This window comes from Eumetopias jubatus, unplaced genomic scaffold (genome assembly GCF_037043125.1).
Source record: "Eumetopias jubatus isolate StellerSeaLion01/CBP00866 unplaced genomic scaffold, mEumJub1_p1.0 scaffold_8, whole genome shotgun sequence".
Taxonomy (NCBI): Eukaryota; Metazoa; Chordata; class Mammalia; order Carnivora; family Otariidae; genus Eumetopias; species Eumetopias jubatus.
Window position 1 is genome coordinate 63,565,926 of NW_028274814.1, and position 19,767 is coordinate 63,585,692.

General features: G+C 39.6%; 1 protein-coding gene across 1 annotated transcript in view; it reads left to right on the forward strand.

Moving 5' to 3' along the window:
* Positions 1 to 19,767, forward strand: part of MRPS35 (mitochondrial ribosomal protein S35) — a 56,870-nt gene that overhangs the window by 2,489 nt on the left and 34,614 nt on the right. The window contains exons 2-4 of the mRNA XM_088025576.1: positions 1,919 to 1,965; positions 3,849 to 4,016; positions 13,051 to 13,111. Of these exons, the coding sequence (XP_087881702.1) occupies positions 1,919 to 1,965; positions 3,849 to 4,016; positions 13,051 to 13,111 (276 nt within the window). The remainder of the gene's footprint in view (positions 1 to 1,918; positions 1,966 to 3,848; positions 4,017 to 13,050; positions 13,112 to 19,767) is intronic.

Sequence of the window (19,767 nt, forward strand, 5' to 3'; positions counted from 1 at the left end):
ATTGATTTTTCCATCTCCTTTTCTCTGTAGAAATTTTCTCACTTGCTTGTTCCCAGGGCTACCTCTTGCTTATCCTTAAGGTTTAGGCTTAACGTCCAGTTCTTCAGGGAGATTTTCTCCAACTAATTGACTAAGTTTGTTCCCCTGCTATATGTTGCCATTAATATTACGACTCTTTATTGAAATTACTTGTTAAATAGTTATCTTATTTGACAGACTACATTTTGTGAAAGCAAGGTCTGTGTTTCTCCTACTCATTGCTGCCTTCTCTGTTTCTGGTACACAATATCACTCAAATGATTTTTTTTTTTTAAAGATTTTATTTATTTATTTGACAGAGCGAAAGAGCACAAGCAGAGGGAGCAGCAGAGGGAGAGGAAGAAGCAGGCCCCTTTCCGAGCAGGGATCCTGATGCGGGATTCGATCCCAGGACCCTGGGATCATGACCTGAGCCAAAGGCAGATGCTTAACTATCTGAGCCACCCAGGCACCCTCACTCAAATGATTTTTGAGTGAATAAATGAATTACTATCAGGGGATGAATAAGAATTTGTCAGATAAAGAAATGAGATGGGGAGGCGGAAGGGGACAGAAGCCAGACAGATAGAAGGGATGCACATTCCAGGCAGAGAGAACAGTAAGTTTGGAGACAGTCCAAAGGCTCTAGTACTGGAAGTTTAACTGTGAAGGGAGATGAAGCTAGAGATAAAAGTGGTTCAGAGCGTGAAGAGTCCTATATGCAATGCTATTGTCACCCCAACTCTTTGATTCTTAGTTTTCTTGGCTCTAAATGGCCTCTAAGGAAATAGTACTTACAGTTATTGTGAACAATAAGATTCAGATAATGAAAAGCACGTAGCACAGTGTCTGGCATGTGAAAGTGCTGAATAATTATAGCTATTGTTACTGTAGTGTAGCAAAACGGGCATAAGGTAATATTTTGAAAGGTATATACTGTATGTAAATAATTTACTCTCTTTTTTAAAGATATTTATTTATTTGACAGACAGTGAGAGAGGGAACACAAGCAGGGGGAGTGGGAGAGGGAGAAGCAGGCTTTCCGAGGAGCAGGGAGCCGGATGCAGGGCTCGATCCCAGGACCCTGGGATCATGACCTGAGCCAAAGACAGACGCTTAACGACTGAGCCACCCAGGCGCCCCTAATTTACTCTCTTCTATAGTTATATGATTTATTAGGAATGGCAGTGATTTTTGTTATTACTGGCATTATTGTAGCATTGACAGTTCTAATATGCAATACAGAAGGAGAAACAAGGGTTTTGTTTTGGTGGAACCAAATATGAGAAGTATATTTATAGTTAAAATATTTCAAATCGGTTATCTTTAAAGATGTAAAATACTTATTTCTAACTAAATATTTTAATTTGGGAAAGTGAGTTTGACTATGAACCTTAAAATTCATTGGAAATATTTCTTTAGATGATAAATTCACTATATCATCAATCACAGTGCACTTTACATTTATTTTTTTAATTAATTTATTTTTGTAAAGATTTTATTTATCCATTTGCTAGAAAGAGCGTGGGTGGGAGAGAGTGAGCGAGAGTACAAGCAGGGGGAGCTGCAGGCAGAGGGAGAAGCAGGCTCCCTGCTGAGCAAGGAGCCCTATGTGGGGCTTGATCCCAGGACCCCGAGATCATGACCTGAGCTGAAGGCAGCCACTTAACCGCCTGAGCCACCCAGGCATCCCTGCACTTTACATTTATATAACTCTGGACTTTTAACTATTTCTGACTTTTCATTAAGATGATTTAGTCCCAGAGCTTACAGAAAATGGATTATTGTTTCATTTTTGTATTACTGAATACCCGAAACAATCTGAGAGTTATGGGATCATGATCAGTGTTGAACAACTGTACATTATTCAGCTCTCTCTACCTACTGTGTTGTCTTTTAGGTACAGCAGACAGAACATCCAGATATGAAAGACCACTGAGAAGAAAGGTAAACAATTAATGTACTCTATACTATCTTAATGTTGTCTGAAGTTCTAAAGTGAGGCAGATATTCATGATCAGGCAGAAGAGCGCTGCCCAAGAAGGCTTCACAAGGGGATGTGTACTTGGTGACTGCCAGAGCCTTGGCTCTAGTCTTTGACTGGTTTTTGTCAGTACCCCAAAAAATGGATCATCTTTAAGAGATGGACTCACTCACACACGCCTGGGAAATAAGTGTATATTAAACTAGAATATAGAATTTTTTTTAAGACTTTATTTATTTATTTGACAGAGAGAGACATAGCGAGAGAGGGAACACAAGCAGGGGGAATGGGAGAGGGAGAAGCAGGCTTCCCACTAAGCAGGGAGCCCGATGCGGAGCTCGATCCCAGGACCCTGGGATCATGACCTGAGCCGAAGGCAGATGCTCAATGACTGAGCAACCCAGGCACCCCTAGAATTATTTTTGATGATGCTTTTAATAATCATGAAGCCTGGGATGTGTGTATTAATCTCACTAGTTTGGTCTCACACTGTAGGCAAGTCAGTGGAAGAATCCAAATCCTAAGGTCACTTGTTGAGGATGGAGTCAGAACAGAGACAAATTATTAGATGGAAGTTAAATGGTACAAAATTATAATTATCTAGAGTAGTTATTCTCACACGAATATTACCTTCTTCCAGGGCGTACAGTACACTGGTTTTGATATCACATTGTTGGTCATTGCCAGATTTTGCTTCTTTAAGCCCTACTTTTGTATTCTGGCCATCCCCTTCTAATGAATACAGTTTTTTTAAAAAAAAGTGTATGTTAATGTGATTGACTAAACTGTCACATAGCTGTTCTCTGGAACTAGGAGACATAATTTCTCATTATGTACGTATTCAGTTAGTTTAACTCATTTACTTATTTCTTATTTCCTTTATTTCCAAATTTTCAGTGTCCCCTCATGTACTGACTTCCATCAAAAAAGTTCTAAAAACTAAAGACGGTCTCTAGCTTACAGTGGTTCAGCTTACAATTTTTCGACTTTATGGTGGTGAGAAAGCAGTACACATTCAGTAGAAACCGTACTAGGAATTTTGAATTTCATCGTTTCCTGGGCTAGCGTTATGTGGTATGAAACTTGCACGATGCCTGGCAGTGGCAGTTAGGCATAGCTGCCAGTCAGCCACACAATCATGAGGATAAATAACCAATACACTTAACGACAAATCTGTACCCATATAACCATTCTTTTTTTTTTTTTTACTTTCAGTACAGTAATCAGTAAATTATATGATATATTCAACACTTTATTATAAAATAGGCTTTGTTTTAGATGGTTTTACCCAAATGTAAGCTAATGTAAGTGTTCTGAGCACATTTAAGGCAGGTTAGGCTAAGCTATGCTGTTTGGTAGGTTAGGTGTATTAAAAGCATTTTTGACTTAGGGAGTTTTCAACTTACGATGGGTTTATTGGGACACTCAATCAATGTAAACACTCGGTGTTCCAATAAACCCATTGTAAGTTCAGGAAGATCTGTATTTCAGAATACGTTGTTACTTGGACATAAGCCCATCATAAGTTGAGGAGGATCTGTATTTCAAAATACATTGTTACTCTTCCACAAAATATAAAAAATTTGCTAAAAGTCTAAATCCACAGAAATTTTTAGTGAAGGAAGTGTGCTGTTAAAGGGGATTCTTAACAGGGGGTTTGTAGAAACAGTGCAAAAATATAACGTAGGTTTGGTGTTTTTTCATTTGAATAGCAACAACTTTATAAGAGGTCAGATTTTATGTAGGTTGCAATTCTGCTTCTGTTTCTTTTAATTGTAGCTCTTTTTGCTTTAAAATTAAAGATCATGTTCATATTTAAAATATTAAACTATTTTATATTCCATAGGCACTTCCTCCTAGGACAGAGAAAATGACTGTTGACCAAGATTGGCCTAGTGTTTATCCTGTTGCAGCACCATTTAAACCCTCTGCTGTACCTCTTCCCATTCGAATGGGTTATCCAGTAAAAAGGGGGGTGCCCATGGCAAAGGAGGGAAATCTAGAACTTTTAAAGGTAAGATAAATTGCTGATTCATTGGCTGAGACTTATATCTAAATAAATGCTGATCCTCTTCCCACTCCTACCCTGCCTTGTACTTCAGGGTTCAGTATGTAGCAGCAGCTTGTTGGATTTTAGTTTAAGTTTTTTTTTTTTCGGGTAGTAATGGATGATATATTCTGATTGTCCATGGTAAAGAAGACTCAAAGAGTCCTGGGCATTTAAGAATATAATCAGTTGGTCCTATGGCTTCCCTTTTGGTTTTTCATTTTCTATGGTGTTTTTTCTATCTTGTATCTTTCGAGTGGAACTAGGAAAAATGAAATAACCTAATTTGAGATTGAGAATTGGGGGCTGAAATTTACTTTTTTTTTTAAAAAGATTTTATTTATTTGAGAGAGAGAGGGAGAGGAAGCACACGCGCAAGAGAGCACCAACGGCAGGGAGAGGCAGAGGGTGCAGGGCTCGATCCCATGAACTGAGCCAAAGGCAGACGCTTAATCAACTGAGCCACCCAGGGGTCCCTGAAATCTACTTTTAAAAGAGAGATTTTGAAACTTTCTATCCAGAAAAGTACAATATTATTTAATATTGTTATAGCCCTTAAACTTCTTTATTTCTTGAAGCAAAATATGTCATATTAAATGCTTCAGTTGGTAGCATCTATAATGATTTATGAACTATAAGCTTTTTTCTCCTTAAGATTTTATTTATTTGGGCGCCTGGGTGGCTCAGTTAGTTAAGTGACCGCCTTCGGCTCAGGTCACGATCCTGGAGTCCTGGGATCGAGTCCCACATCGGGCTCCCTGCTCAGCGGGGAGTCTGCTTCTCCCTCTGACCCTCCCCCCTCTCATGTGCTCTCTCTCTCTTTCAAGTAAATAAATAAATAAATCTTTAAAAAAAACCATTTTATTTATTTATTTTTGCGAGAGAGATCGTGAGTGAGTGGGGGCTGGGGGAGGCGGGGGCGCAGGGAAGGGAGGGGCAGAGGGAGAAGCAGGCTCCTTGCTGAGCAGGGAGCTGGATGCAGGGCTTGATCCCAGGACTCAGGGATCATGACCTGAGCTGAAGGCAGACACTTAACCGACTGAGCCATCCAGGCACTGTGAACTATAAGCTTTTTTTTTTTTATTTTTTTTTTTACATTTTTTTTTTCGATTTTATTTATTTGAGAGAGAGAGACAGAGATAGTGAGAGAGCACAAGTGGGGAGGAGAGGAAGAAGCAGGCTCCCCACAGAGCAGGGAGCCCGATGCGGGACTCGATCCCAGAACCCCGGGATCATGACCTGAGCCGAAGGCAGACGCTTAACTGACTGAGCCACCCAGGCGCCCGAACTATAAGCTTTTTAAAGAAACTATGAATATGCTTAGCCTGAGAATGCATATCTTAGGTGGTTCATGTTACATACGTATATAAGTATAATTGTCATAAACAAACAGTTTTCCACTTTTTTTATTGAAGTATAGTGAACACACAATTTTACATTAGTTTAGGTGTACAACATAGTGATTCCACAAACCTGTGTGTTATGCTGTACTCAACACAAATGTAGCTACCATCTCTCACCATACAACACTATTACAGTATCATTGACTGTATTTTCTTTTTTTTTAATTTTTATTGTTATGTTAATCACCATACATTACACCATTAGTTTTTAATGTACTGTTCCATGATTCATTGTTTGTGCATAAACCCAATGCTCCACGCAGAACGTGCCCTCTTTAATACCCATCCCCAGGCTAACCCATCCCCCCAACACCTCCCCTCTAGAACCCTCAGTTTGATTTTCAGAGTCCATCATCTCTCATGGTTCGTCTCCCCCTCCGATTTCCCCCCTTCATTCTTCCCCTCCTGCCATCTTTTTTTTTTTTTTTTTAACATGTATTGCATTATTTGTTTCAGAGGTACAGATCTGGGATTCAACAGTCTTGCACAATTCACAGCGCTCACCATACTACATACCCTCCCCAATGTCTATCACCCAGCCACCCCCTCCCTCCCACCCTCCACCACTCCAGCAACCCTCAGTTTTGTTTCCTGAGATTAAGAACTTCTCATATCAATGAGGTCATATGATACATGTCTTTCTCTGATTGACTTATTTCACTCAGCATAACACCCTCCAGTTCCAGCCACATCGTTGCAAATGGCAAGATCTCCTTCCTTTTGATGGCTGCATAATATTCCATTGTGTATATACCACATCTTCTTTATCCATTCATCTGTCGATGGACATCTTGGCTCTTTCCACAGTTTGGCTATTATGGGCATTGCTGCTATAAGCATTGGGGTGCACATACCCCTTCGGATCCCTACATTTGTATCTTTGGGGTAAATACCCAGTAGTGCAATTGCTGGATCGTATAGTACCTCTGTTTTCAACTTTTTGAGGAACCTCCATACTGTTTTCCAGAGTGGTTGCAGCAGCTTGCATTCCCACCAACAGTGTAGGAGGCTTCCCCTTTCTCCACATCCCCGCCAACATCTGTTGTTTCCTGACTTGTTAATTTTAGCCATTCTGACGGGTGTGAGGTGGTATCTCATTGAGGTTTTGATTTGGATTTCCCTGATGCCGAGCGATGTTGAGCACCTTTTCATGGGTCTGTTGGCCATTTGGATGTCTTCTTTGGAAAAATGTCTGCTCATGTCTTCTGCCCCTTTCTTGATTGGATTATTTGTTCTTTGGGTGTTGAGTTTGATAAGTTCTTTATAGATTTTGGATACCAGCCCTTTATCTGATATGTCATTTGCCAATATTTTCTCCCATTCTGTCACTTGTCTTTTGGTTTTGTGGACTGTTTCTTTTGGTGTGCAAAAGCTTTTTATCTTGATGAAATCCCAGTAGTTCATTTTTGCCCTGGCTTCCCTTGCCTTTGGCGATGTTTCTAGGAAGAAGTTGCTGCGGCTGAGGTCGAAGAGGTTGCTACCTGTGTTCTCCTTTAGGATTTTGATGGACTCCTGTCTCACGTTTAGGTCTTTCAACCATTTGGAGTCTCTTTTTGTGTGTGGTGTAAGGAAATGGTCCAGTTTCATTCTTCTGCATGTGGCTGTCCAATTTTCCCAACACATTTGTTGAAGAGACTGTCTTTTTGCCATTGGACATTCTTTCCTGCTTTGTCAAAGATAAGTTGACCATAGAGTTGAGGGTCCATTTCTGGGCTCTCTATTCTGTTCCATTGATCTATGTGTCTGTCTTTGTGCCAGTACCATGCTGTCTTGATGATGACAGCTTTGTAATAAAAGCTGGAAGTCCGGAATTGTGATGCCACCAGCTTTGCTTTTCTTTTTCAACATTCCTCTGGCTATTCGGGGTCTTTTCTGGTTCCATACAAATTTTAGGATTATTTGTTCCATTTCTTTGAAAAAAGTGGATGGTATTTTGATGGGGATTGCATTGAATGTGTAGATTGCTCTAGGTAGCATTGACATCTTCACAATGTTTGTTCTTCCAATCCATGAGCATGGAATGTTTTTCCATTTCTTTGTGTCTTCCTCTATTTCTTTCATGAGTATTTTATAGTTTTCTGAGTACACATCCTTTGCCTCTTTGGTTAGATTTATTCCTAGGTATCTTATGGTTTTGGGTGCAATTGTAAATGGGATCGACTCCCTAATTTCCCTCTCTTCTGTCTTGTTGTTGGGGTATAGGAATGCCACTGATTTCTGTGCATTGATTTTATATCCTGCCACTTTACTGAATTCCTGTATGAGTTCTGGCAGTTTTGGGGTGGAGTCTTTTGGATTTTCCACATACAGTATCATATCATCTGCAAAGAGTAAGAGTTTGACTTCCTCCTTGCCGATTTGGACGCCTTTGATTTCTTTTTGTTGTCTGATTGCTGTGGCTAGGACTTCTAATACTATGTTGAATAGCAGTGGTGATAGGGACATCCCTGCCGCGTTCCTGACCTTAGGGGGAAAGCTCTCAGTTTTTTCCCATTGAGAATGTTATTTGCTGTAGGTTTTTCATAGATGGCTTTTATGATATTGAGGTAGGTACCCTCTATCCCTGTACTCTGAAGAGTTTTGATCAAGAAAGGGTGCTGTACTTTGTCAGATGCTTTCTCTGCATCTACTGAGAGGATCATATGATTCTTGTTCTTTCTTTTGTTAATGTATTGTATCACGTTGACTGATTTGCGGATGTTGAACCAACCTTGCAGCCCAGGGATAAATCCCACTTGGTCATGGTGAATAATCCTTTCGATGTACTGTTGGATCCTATTAGGTAGTATTTTGGTGAGAATTTTTGCATCCATGTTCATCAAGGATATTGGTCTGTAATTCTCCTTTTTGATGGGGTCTTTGTCTGGGTTGGGGATCAAGGTAATGGTGGCCTCATAAAATGAGTTTGGAAGTTTTTCTTCCATTTCTATTTTTTGGAACAGTTTCAGGAGAATAGGTATTAATTCTTCTTTAAATGTCTGATAGATTTCCCCTGGGAAGCCATCCTGCCCTGGGCTTTTGTTGGGAGATTTCTGATGACTGCTTCAATTTCCTTAGTGGTTATAGGTCTGTTCAGGTTTTCTGTTTCTTCCTGGTTCAATTTTGGTAGTTGATACATCTCTAGGAATGCACCCATTTCCTCCAGGTTATCTAATTTGCTGGCATAGAGTTGCTCATAATATGTTCTTATAATTATTTGTATTTCTTTGGTGTTGGTTGTGATCTCCCCTCTTTCATTCATGATTTTGTTGATTTGGGTCATTTCTCTTTTCTTTTTGATAAGTCTGGCCAGGGGTTTATCAGTCCTTGTTAATTCTTTCAGAGAACCAGCTCCTAGTTTCGTGGATCTGTTCTACTGTTCTTTTGGTTTCTAGTTCATTGATTTCTGCTCTCATCTTTATTATTTCTCTTCTCCTGGTGGGTTTAGGCTTTATTTGCTGTTCTTTCTCTAGCTCCTTTAGGTGTAGGGTTAGGTTGTGTATTTGAGACCTTTCTTGTTTCCTGAGAAACGCTTGTAGTGCTATATACTTTCCTCTCAGGACTGCCTTTGCTGTATCCCAAAGATTTTGAACAGTTGTGTTTTCATTTTCATTGGTTTCCATGAATTTTTTTAATTCTTCTTTAATTTCCTGGTTGACCCATTCATTCTTTAGTAGAATGCTCTTTAGCCTCCATGTATGAGTTCTTTCCGACTTTCCTCTTGTGATTGAGTTCTAGTTTCAAAGCATTGTGGTCTGAAAATATGCCAGGAATGATCCCAATCTTTTGGTACCGGTTGAGACCTGATTTGTGACCTAGGATGTGGTCAGTTCTGGAGAAAGTTCCATGGGCACTAGAGAAGAATGTGTATTCCATTGCTTTGGGATGGAATGTTCTGAATATGTCTGTGAAGTCCATTTGGTCCAGTGTGTCATTTAAGGTCTTTATTTCCTTGTTAATCTTTTGCTTAGATGATCTGTCCATTTCAGTCAGGGGGGTGTTAAAGTCCCCCAGTATTATTGTATTGTTGTCAATGTGTTTCTTCGCTTTTGTTATTAATTGCCTTATATAATTGGCTGCTCCCATGTTAGGGGCATAGATATTTACAATTGTTAGATCTTGTTGGATAGACCCTTTAAGTAGGATATAGTGTCCTTCTTCATCTCTTATTACAGTCTTTGTTTTAAAATCTAATTTGTCTGATATAAGGATTGCCACCCCAGCTTTCTTTTGGTGTCCATTAGCATGGTAAATGGTTTTCCACCCCCTCACTTTCAATCTGGGGGTGTCTTTGGGTCTAAAATGAGTCTCTTGCAGACAGCATATTGATGGGTCTTATTTTTTAATCCAATCTGATAGCCTGTGTCTTTTGATTGGGGCATTGAGCCCATTTACCTTCAGGGTAACTATTGAAAGATATGATTTTAGTGCCATTGTATTGCCGGTAAGGTGACCGTTACTGTATATTGTCTGTGTTCCTTTCTGATCTATGCTGCTTTTAGGCTCTCTCTTTGCTTAGAGGACCCCTTTCAATATTTCTCGTAGGGCTGGTTTCGTGTTTGCAAATTCCTTTAGTTTTTGTTTGTCCTGGAAGATTTTTATCTGTCCTATTTTCATTGACAACCTAGCTGGATGTAGTGTTCTTGGCTGCATATATTTCTCGTTCAGTGCTCTGAAGATATCATGCCATCCCTTTCTGGCCTGCCATGTCTCTGTGGATGGGTCTGTTGCCAATCTAATATTTCTACCATTATAGGTTACATATCTCTTCTCCCAAGCTGTTTTCAGGATTTTCTCTTTGTCTCTGAGACTCGTAAGTTTTACTATTAGATGTCAGGGTGTTGACCTATTTTTATTGATTTTGAGAGGGGGTTCTCTGTGCCTCCTGGATTTTGATGCCTGTTTCCTTCCCCACATTAGGGAAGTTCTCTGCTATTATTTGCTCCAATATACCTTCTGCCCCTCTCTCTCTTTCTTCTTCTTCTCCGATCCCAATTATTCTAATGTTGTTTCGTCTTATCGTATCGCTTCTCTCTCGAATTCTGCCCTCGTGATCCTGTAGTTGTTTCTCTTTTTCTCAGCCTCTTTATTTTCCATCATTTGGTCTTCTATATCGCTGATGCTCTCTTCTGCCTCATTTATCCTAGCAGTTAGTGCCCCCATTTTTGATTGCACCTCATGAATAGCCTTTTTGATTTCGACTTGGTTAGATTTTAGTTCTTTTATTTCTCCATAGAAAGGGTTTCTCTAATAACTTCCACACTTTTTTCAAGCCCAGCTAGTATCTTTAAACTCATGATTCTGAACTCTAGGTCCGACATCGTACTAATGTCTGTATTGAGTAGGTCCCTGGCTGACGGTACTACCTCTTGTTCTTTTTGCTGAGGTGATTTTTTTCGTCTTGTCATTTTGTCCAGAGGAGAATAGATGAATGAGAGAACAAAATGCTACCAGGGTAACAACGTCCCCAGCAAATATACTTTATACAAATCAGAAAAGACCTGAAACCAGGGGAAAAGAAAGGGAAAGAAAGAAAAAGGAAAGAGAAAAGAAAAAGAAAAAGATAAAAACAAACAAAAACAGAACAAAACAAAAAAAAACCAATATGATCAGATATGATCAGGCTAGTGCATAGATCAGTGCCACACACCAGATTTTGGGCGTATTTTGGTCTGTTAGAAGAAAGTGCCTCGTAAAATTTTAAGGGAAGAAAAAGTTATATATGTACAAAATAAGGGTTGATACAATGAAGGGATGGAAGATGACTGTAAAGATGAAAATTATAAAAGATTTTATAAAAGGAATTGATAAGAAGTTGTTTGAAAAAAGAAAGATTTAAAAAAAAGAAAAAAAAAGGAGAGAATGTGATGAGCCAGGAGACTAGAATAAAGCCATACACTAGTGATTTAGGGTATATTTTATCTCAAAATTTTAAAGAGAGAAAAACTTATATATATATCCCCAAAATACGGGTAACTACTTTGAAGGCATAAAATATGACTCTAAAAATGAAAAATAAAAAATGTTTTTTTAAAAAAGGGATTGGTAAGATGTTGGTTGAAAAAGGGAAAAAGAAAAATTCCAACAAAAAAGTTAAAAAAATTAACTTTGAGAAACTAATGAATCATGGTAAAAAAGCCATATATTCTATGTGCAGTATTCCCCTAACGCTGGAGTTCTCCCGTTCTCCTTGATGGGTAAACTTGGTCTTGGCTTGCTGGCTGTTCTTGCTGATCTTCTGGGGGAGGGGCCTGTTGCCGTGGTTCCCAAATGTCTTTGCCGGAGGTGGAATTGCCCTGCCCTTGTCGGTCCTGGCTAAGCAGTCTGCTCGGGTTTGCTCTCAGGAACTTTTGTTCCCTGCAAGCCCTCGGTACAGCTTTGGAGGACCAGAGTGAAAATGGTGGCCTCCCAATCCCCGCCGGGAGGAGCAGAGAACTCGGGGCCTCGCTCCTCAGTGTGCCCCCAGAGAAAAGCAGTCACTCCAGTCTCCCCGGTCTCTGGCCGCACTCCGTGCTCACCTGGCCTGTGACCGAGTGTTTCTATCTCTGGCACCCGGCCCCTGTGGAGTCTCCAAACCCAGCAGATCCCTGTGGTGCACTCCCGCGCCGCTCCTTCCAGGGGAGGAAGGGGAGTCTCCCCAGCTCTGCCGCTTGTTGGGTCCCTGCTGGAGGAGCAGTGGCCCAACTGGGCTGCGGATCACAGTTTGTGGCAACCCTGGGCTGAGAGGTAGCTCCTCAGCTCTGTCTCTGCAGCTGGCTTCCCCGCTCTGATACCCGGGAGCTCTGCCGCACTCAGGCACCCCGAGTCTTTCTGTGACCCCGAGGGTCCTGAGACCACACTGTCCCGCGAGGGTTCCAGCCCCCGCTTAGCAACTGGAGCGACGTCCCTCAGCGGAGCCAACTTCTAAAAGTTCCGATTTTGTGCTCCGCGGCTCTGTCACTTGCCAGAAGTGACCAATGGAGGCCCCTCCCCTGCTGTCTATCCTCCCGAATATCACCTCGGATTCACTTCTCCGCATATCCTACATTCCAGGAAGTGGTCGCTTCTCTGTTCAGAGTTGTTGCTACTCTCTTCTTCGATCTCCTGTTGAGTTCGTAGGTGTTCAGAATGGTTTGATCCCTATTCAGCTGAATTCCTGAGACCAGACGAAATCCAGGTCTCCTACTTCTCCGCCATCTTGCTCCGCCCTCCTCCACATATATCTATTTTTTAAAGAGATGTCTAGAAGGATGTTAACGAAGGTGTTAGGACTGTAGGACCTTGAATACTTTTTATTTCTTTTTGTTTCCCAGGAAAATTAGGATGATTAAACAATAATCTCTCCTTAAGTGCTTTCAGTTTCATAAGGAAAATATGTATACCTATAGATTTGTGGCTAGAAGAGTACTCTAAAAACAGCATTTATTTTTCCCCACTATGGTCATCATAAGAAGCATCATGAATCTGTATTTCAAGGAATTCATTTATTGAATTCATAACACATGTGACATAAATTAATATTGTAAAAACTAGATTTTACTTATAAGGTTTGTTGTGCCTAGGATTTAGTTTTATGAAAAACTCTTTTTTATGTTTTTGAGACAGTAGGCTAATTTATCCTTTAAATTTCTCTATTTTAGATACCCAATTTTCTGCATTTAACTCCGGTAGCGATTAAAAAGCACTGTGAAGCTCTTAAAGGTAAGTGGTTGTTTTAGTATATGAACTTAATATTGACTAACAGAACTAAAGGAAGAAAGAGATGGCAATACAAGAGTAGGGGACTTCAATACAGTATTTTCAACAATAGATCATCCAGACAGAAAATCAGTAAGGAAACACTGGATGTAAACTATATGTTAGACTGGATGGGTTTAACAGATGTTTACAGAACATTCCATCCAAAAGAAGCAGAGTACAGATTCTTCTCAAGCACACATGAAGCATTCTCCAGAACACATCATATGTTAGGCCAAAAGACAAGTCTTAACAAATTGTAACATACTGAAGTCATACCAGGCACCTTTTCTGTTCATAATGGTATAAAACTAGAAATGTATTACAAGAAGAAAACTGGAAAATTCACAAATATATGAAGATTGAACATGTCCCTAAACCCATTGGTTCAAGGAAAAAAATCAAAAGAAAAGTTAAAAAAAAAAATCTTGAGACAAATAAAAATGGAAGCAACATACCAAAACTTATGAGATGCAACAAAAACAGTTCTACGAGGGAAGTTGATAACGTACGCTAAGAAAAAAGAGATCTCAAACAACTCCGTATACACCTGAAGGAACTAGAAAAAGAAGCCCAAAGTTAGTAGAAGGAGGGAAATAAAGATTAGAATGGAAATACAGACTAAAAAGGGAAGAAAAAAGATGAATGAAACTAAAAGCTGGTTTTTTGAAGAGATAACAATATACACAAACCTTTAAGTAGACACATCAGGAAAAAGAGGACTCAAATAAAATTGTAAATGAAAGAGGAGACGTTAACAATTGATTCCTTAGAAATACAGAGGATCATAAGAGACTACTGTGAACAATTACATGCCAACTAATTTGACAACCTAGAAGAAATGGATAAATTTCTAGAAACAGACAACCGACCAAGACTGAATCATGAAGAAATAGAAAATCTGGGGTGCCTGGGTGGCTCAGTTGGTTAAGTGTCTGCCTTCCACTCAGGTCATGATCCTGGAGTCCCAGGATTGAGTCCTGCGTTGGGCTCCTTGCTCAGCATGGAGTCTGCTTCTCCCTCTGTCCCTCACCCTGGTCTCGTGCTCTCTCACTCACTCACTCTCTCAAATAAGTAAATAAAATCTTAAAAAAAAAGAAATAGAAAATCTGAACAGACCCGTTACTAGTAAGAAGATTGAATCAGTAATCAAGAACCTCCCAACAGGGGGGCCTGGGTGGCTCATATGGTTAAGCGTCTGCCTTCAGCTCAGGTCATGATCCCAGGGTCCTGGGATCAAGCCTTGAATCCGGCTCCTTGCTTTGTGGGGAGCCTGCTTCTCCCTCTCCCTCTGCTGTCCCCCCTGCTGTACTCTCTTGCTCTCTCTCTCAAATAAAATCTTTAGGAAAAAAAGAGAACCTCCCCAAAACAACAAAAAAATCCAAGATCAGATGGCTTAACCTGCAAATTCTAATCATTTAAAGAGATAGTACCAGTATTTCTCAAATTCTTCCCCAAAAGGGTGTCTCAGTCAGTTAAGCATCTGCCTTCCACTCAGGTCGCGATCCTGGGGTCCTGGGATCAAGCCCTTCACTGGGCTCCCTGCTCAGTGGGGAGTCTGCTTATTCCTCTCCCTCTGTTCCCCCCCACACACTCATGCTCTCTCCTTCTCTGTCTCAGATCAATAAATAAAATCTTGTTTAAAGAAAACTTCTTCCAAAAAAAAAAGAGGAGGGAACACTTCCAAACTCATTTTAGGTAGCCAGCATTACCCTGATGGCCAGAACCAGACAAGGATACTATAAGAAGTATTACAGGCCAAATTCCTTTATTAACATTGATACAAAAATCCTCAACAAAATATTACTAAGCCAAATTCAACGGAACATTAAAAGGATCATGTCAGATCAGTGGGATTTATTTCAGGGATGCAAGGATGGTCCAACATGAAAATCAGTCAGTGTGATATATCACATTAACAAAACAAAATTAGAAGAAAACATAGGCAGAAACCTCCTTGACATGGGTCTTGGCAGTGATTTTTGGATTTGATACCAATAGCAAAGGCAACAAAAGTAAAAATAAACAGGTGGGACTACATCAGACTATAAAGCTACTGCAAGCAAAGAAAACCATTGACGAAAGGGCAACCTACAGAATGGGAGAAAATACTTGCAAGCCTCAGGTCAGAGGTTAATATCTGATATAGATAGAAATTCTATATAGAAAGAATTCATGCAATTCAATAGCAAAAAAATCCCAGACAATCCAATTAAAAAAATAAGCAGAGGATTGGAAGAATTACTATTGTTAAAATGTTCATACTATCCAAATCAAACTACAGATTGAATATAATCTGGATCAAAATACCAACATCATTTTTCACAGAACCAGAAGGAATAATCCTAAAATTTGTATGGAACCACAAAAGTTCCTGAATAGCCAAACCAATCTTGAGAAAGACCAAAGCCGAAGGCATCGCAGTCTCAGATTTCAAGATATACGACAAGCTGTAGTAATCAAAACAATATGATACCAGCACAAAAATAGACACCTAAGTCAATGGAACAAGATAGAGAGAGCCCAGAAATAAGCCCACTCTTAAATAGTCAATTCATCTATGACAAAGGAGGCAAGAATATGCAATGAGGAAAAGACAGTTTCGTTGACAAATGATGCTGGGAAAATGGGACAGCTATATGCAAAAGAATGTAACTGGACCACTTTCTTATGCCACACACAAGAATAAACTCAGAATGCATTAAAGTATACATAAAACATAAATGTGGACCTGAAATCATAAAACTGCTTAAAGAAAACAGGCAGTTATTTCTTTGACATTGGTCATAGGAATATTTTTCTTGATATGTCTCCTTGGAAAGGGAAACAAAAGCAAAAATAAACTTGAGACCACCAAAATAATCTTTTGCACAATGAAGGAAGTCATCAACAAAATTAAAAGGCAACTACTGAATGGGAGAAGGTATTTGCAAATGATATATCTAATAAGGGGTATATAAAATATATAAAGAACTTACACAACTCAACACCAGATAACCCAAATAATTTGATTAAAAAATGGGCAGAGGACCTGAATAGACATCTTTCCAAGGAAGACATACAGATCATCAGTGGACACATGAAAAGATGGATCAACATCACTAATCATGGAAAGATTAGTGCAAATCAAAACCACAGGAGCTATTACCTCTCACCTGCTAGAAATGGCTATCACCAAAAAGGCAAGAGATACGAAGTGTTGGTGAAGATGTGGAGAAAAGGGAAACCCTTTTGTACTGTTCGCTAGAGATGTACATTGGTATAGCAGCTACGGGATATATATATATTCAAAAGAGGGGCGCCTGGGTGGCTCAGTTGGTTAAGCGACTGCCGGCTCACGTCATGATCCTGAAGTCCCGGGATCGAGTCCCACATCGGGCTCCCTGCTAAGCAGGGAGTCGGCTTCTCCCTCTGACCCTCCTCCCTCTCATATGTGCTCTCTCTCTCTCTCTCTCTCTCTCTCTCTCTCTCTCTCTCATTCTCGCTCTCTCAAATGAATAAATAAATTCTTTAAGAAAAAGAAACAAAAGAAAACAAGGTATTGAAGAGATAATCTGTACTCCTGTGTTCACTGCAGCATTATTTACTACAACCAAGAAATGGAAACAACCTAAGTTGGTGATTGGATAAAGAAGTGGTGTGTGTGTTTAATATTACTTAGTTATGAGAAGGAAGGACATCCTGCCATTTGTGACAACATAGATGGGCCTTGAGGGTGTTATGCTAAATGAAATAAGAGAAAGACAATTAGGTTATGATTTCACTTACACGTGAAATCTAAAAAAGCTGAACTCAGTAGGGACTGAGAAGTGAGGGGGAAGGGAGATGTTGGTCAAAGAATTCAAACGTCCAGTTTTATGATAAGTTCTGGGGATCTAGCGTACAGAATAGTGATTATAGTTATTAATACTGTGTTATATAACAAAGTTGCTAAGAGAATATATCTTAAATATTCTTACCACAGAAAGAAAGGGTAATTACATGACACTGGTGTTAGCTAGTATTATGATTGTAATCATTTTGCAATATACATAAGTGCATCTAATCAACGTATTGTATATATTAAACTTACACAATGTTTTATGTCAAGTATATCTCAATAAAGATGGAGGAACAAAACCTCATTTTTAGTATATTAAATCACCTTATATTCTGAGTCATTGCTAGTTTCCCCTTTTTTTAAGAAAAATTTTCAAGTTTTCAGTGAATTGTTAAGATGTCAAATCTGCAAATTCTTTTTTTTTTTTTGCAGACTACTCTACAAGTGGCTATGAATAAAAATAGAACCAGAAATCATAGTCCTTGTTCAGGTAGGTTAGGGACTTCATTGTTACATTATAGATAGCACATACATAAAAAAGACTGAAGAAAATATTGCAGAGTATTGCCAGTAGATAGAAATCAATATAATCCAAACTGGAGATAATGTAGACAGATGCTCAGTAGAATAGTCAGTAATGGGATACTTTGCAGAGAGTTATCTTGAAATTGTTGAAAATAAGAACTTCATAGTGATACATAGATGTGGTAACATCAAGTAGAAGAAAGCTGATGTTGAAAAGCAATAATCTTGTATTTCTCCTTTCCCACCTGGCCCCTCGTTTTAGAAGTGTTTTATTTTAATCATTGTTTAGGTCTGATAATTACTTGCTGAGAGTGTATTTGCTTATTTTTCCATATAGTCTCTTTCTATATAATATTTATATTCTTTCTCTCTATTTTATATATGTATAGTTATATTGTATATATATATTTTTTAATTTTTTATTGTTATGTTAATCACCATATATTACATCATTAGTTTTTCATGTAGTGTTCCATGATTCATTGTTTATGCATAACACCCAGTGCTCCATGCAGAATGTGCCCTCTTTAATACCCGTCACCAGGCTAACCCATCCCCCCACCCCCCTCCCCTCTAGAACCCTCCATTTGTTTTTCAGAGTCCATCGTCTATCATGGTTCGTCTCCCCATCCGACTTACTCCCCTTCATTCTTCCCCTCCTGCTATCTTCTTTTTTCTTAACATATGTTGCATTATTTGTTTCAGAAGTACAGATCTGTGATTCAACAGTCTTGCACAATTCACAGCGCTCACCATAGTACATACCCTCCCCAATGTCTGTCACCCATCCACCCCATCCCTCCCACCCCCACCACTCCAGCAACCCTCAGTTTGTTTCCTGAGATTAAGAATTCCTCATATCAGTGAGGTCATATGATACATGTCTTTCTCTGATTGACTTATTTCACTCAACATAACACCCTCCAGTTCCAGCCATGTCATTGCAGATGGCAAGATCTCCTTCCTTTTGATGGCTGCATAATATTCCATTGTGTATATATACCACATCTTCTTTATCCATTCATCTGTTGATGGACATCTTGGCTCTTTCCACAGTTTGGCTATTGTGGACATTGCTGCTATAAACATCGGGGTGCACGTACCCCTTTGGATCCCTACATTTGTATCCTTGGGGTAAATACCCAGTAGTGCAATTGCTGGATCGTATGGTAGCTCTATTTTCAACTGTTTGAGGAACCTCCATACTGTTTTCCAGAGTGGTTGCAGCAGCTTGCATTCCCACCAACAGTGTAGGAGGCTTCCCCTTTCTCCACATCCCCGCCAACATCTGTCGTTTCCTGACTTGTTAATTTTAGCCATTCTGATGGGTGTGAGGTGGTATCTCATTGAGGTTTTGATTTGGATTTCCCTGATGCCGAGTGATGTTGAGCACCTTTTCATGGGTCTGTTGGCCATTTGGATGTCTTCTTTGGAAAAATGTCTGCTCATGTCTTCTGCCCCTTTCTTGATTGGATTATTTGTTCTTTGGGTGTTGAGTTTGATAAGTTCTTTATAGATTTTTGGATACCAGCCCTTTATCTGATATGTCATTTGCCAATATTTTCTCCCATTCTGTCACTTGTCTTTTGGTTTTGTGGACTGTTTCTTTTGGTGTGCAAAAGCTTTTTATCTTGATGAAATCCCAGTAGTTCATTTTTGCCCTGGCTTCCCTTGCCTTTGGCGATGTTTCTAGGAAGAAGTTGCTGCGGCTGAGGTCGAAGAGGTTGCTACCTGTGTTCTCCTTTAAGATTTTGATGGACTCCTGTCTCACGTTTAGGTCTTTCAACCATTTGGAGTCTCTTTTTGTGTGTGGTGTAAGGAAATGGTCCAGTTTCATTCTTCTGCATGTGGCTGTCCAATTTTCCCAACACCATTTGTTGAAGAGACTGTCTTTTTGCCATTGGACATTCTTTCCTGCTTTGTCAAAGATAAGTTGACCATAGAGTTGAGGGTCCATTTCTGGGCTCTCTATTCTGTTCCATTGATCTATGTGTCTGTCTTTGTGCCAGTACCATGCTGTCTTGATGATGACAGCTTTGTAATAAAAGCTGGAAGTCCGGAATTGTGATGCCACCAGCTTTGCTTTTCTTTTTCAACATTCCTCTGGCTATTCGGGGTCTTTTCTGGTTCCATACAAATTTTAGGATTATTTGTTCCATTTCTTTGAAAAAAGTGGATGGTATTTTGATGGGGATTGCATTGAATGTGTAGATTGCTCTAGGTAGCATTGACATCTTCACAATGTTTGTTCTTCCAATCCATGAGCATGGAATGT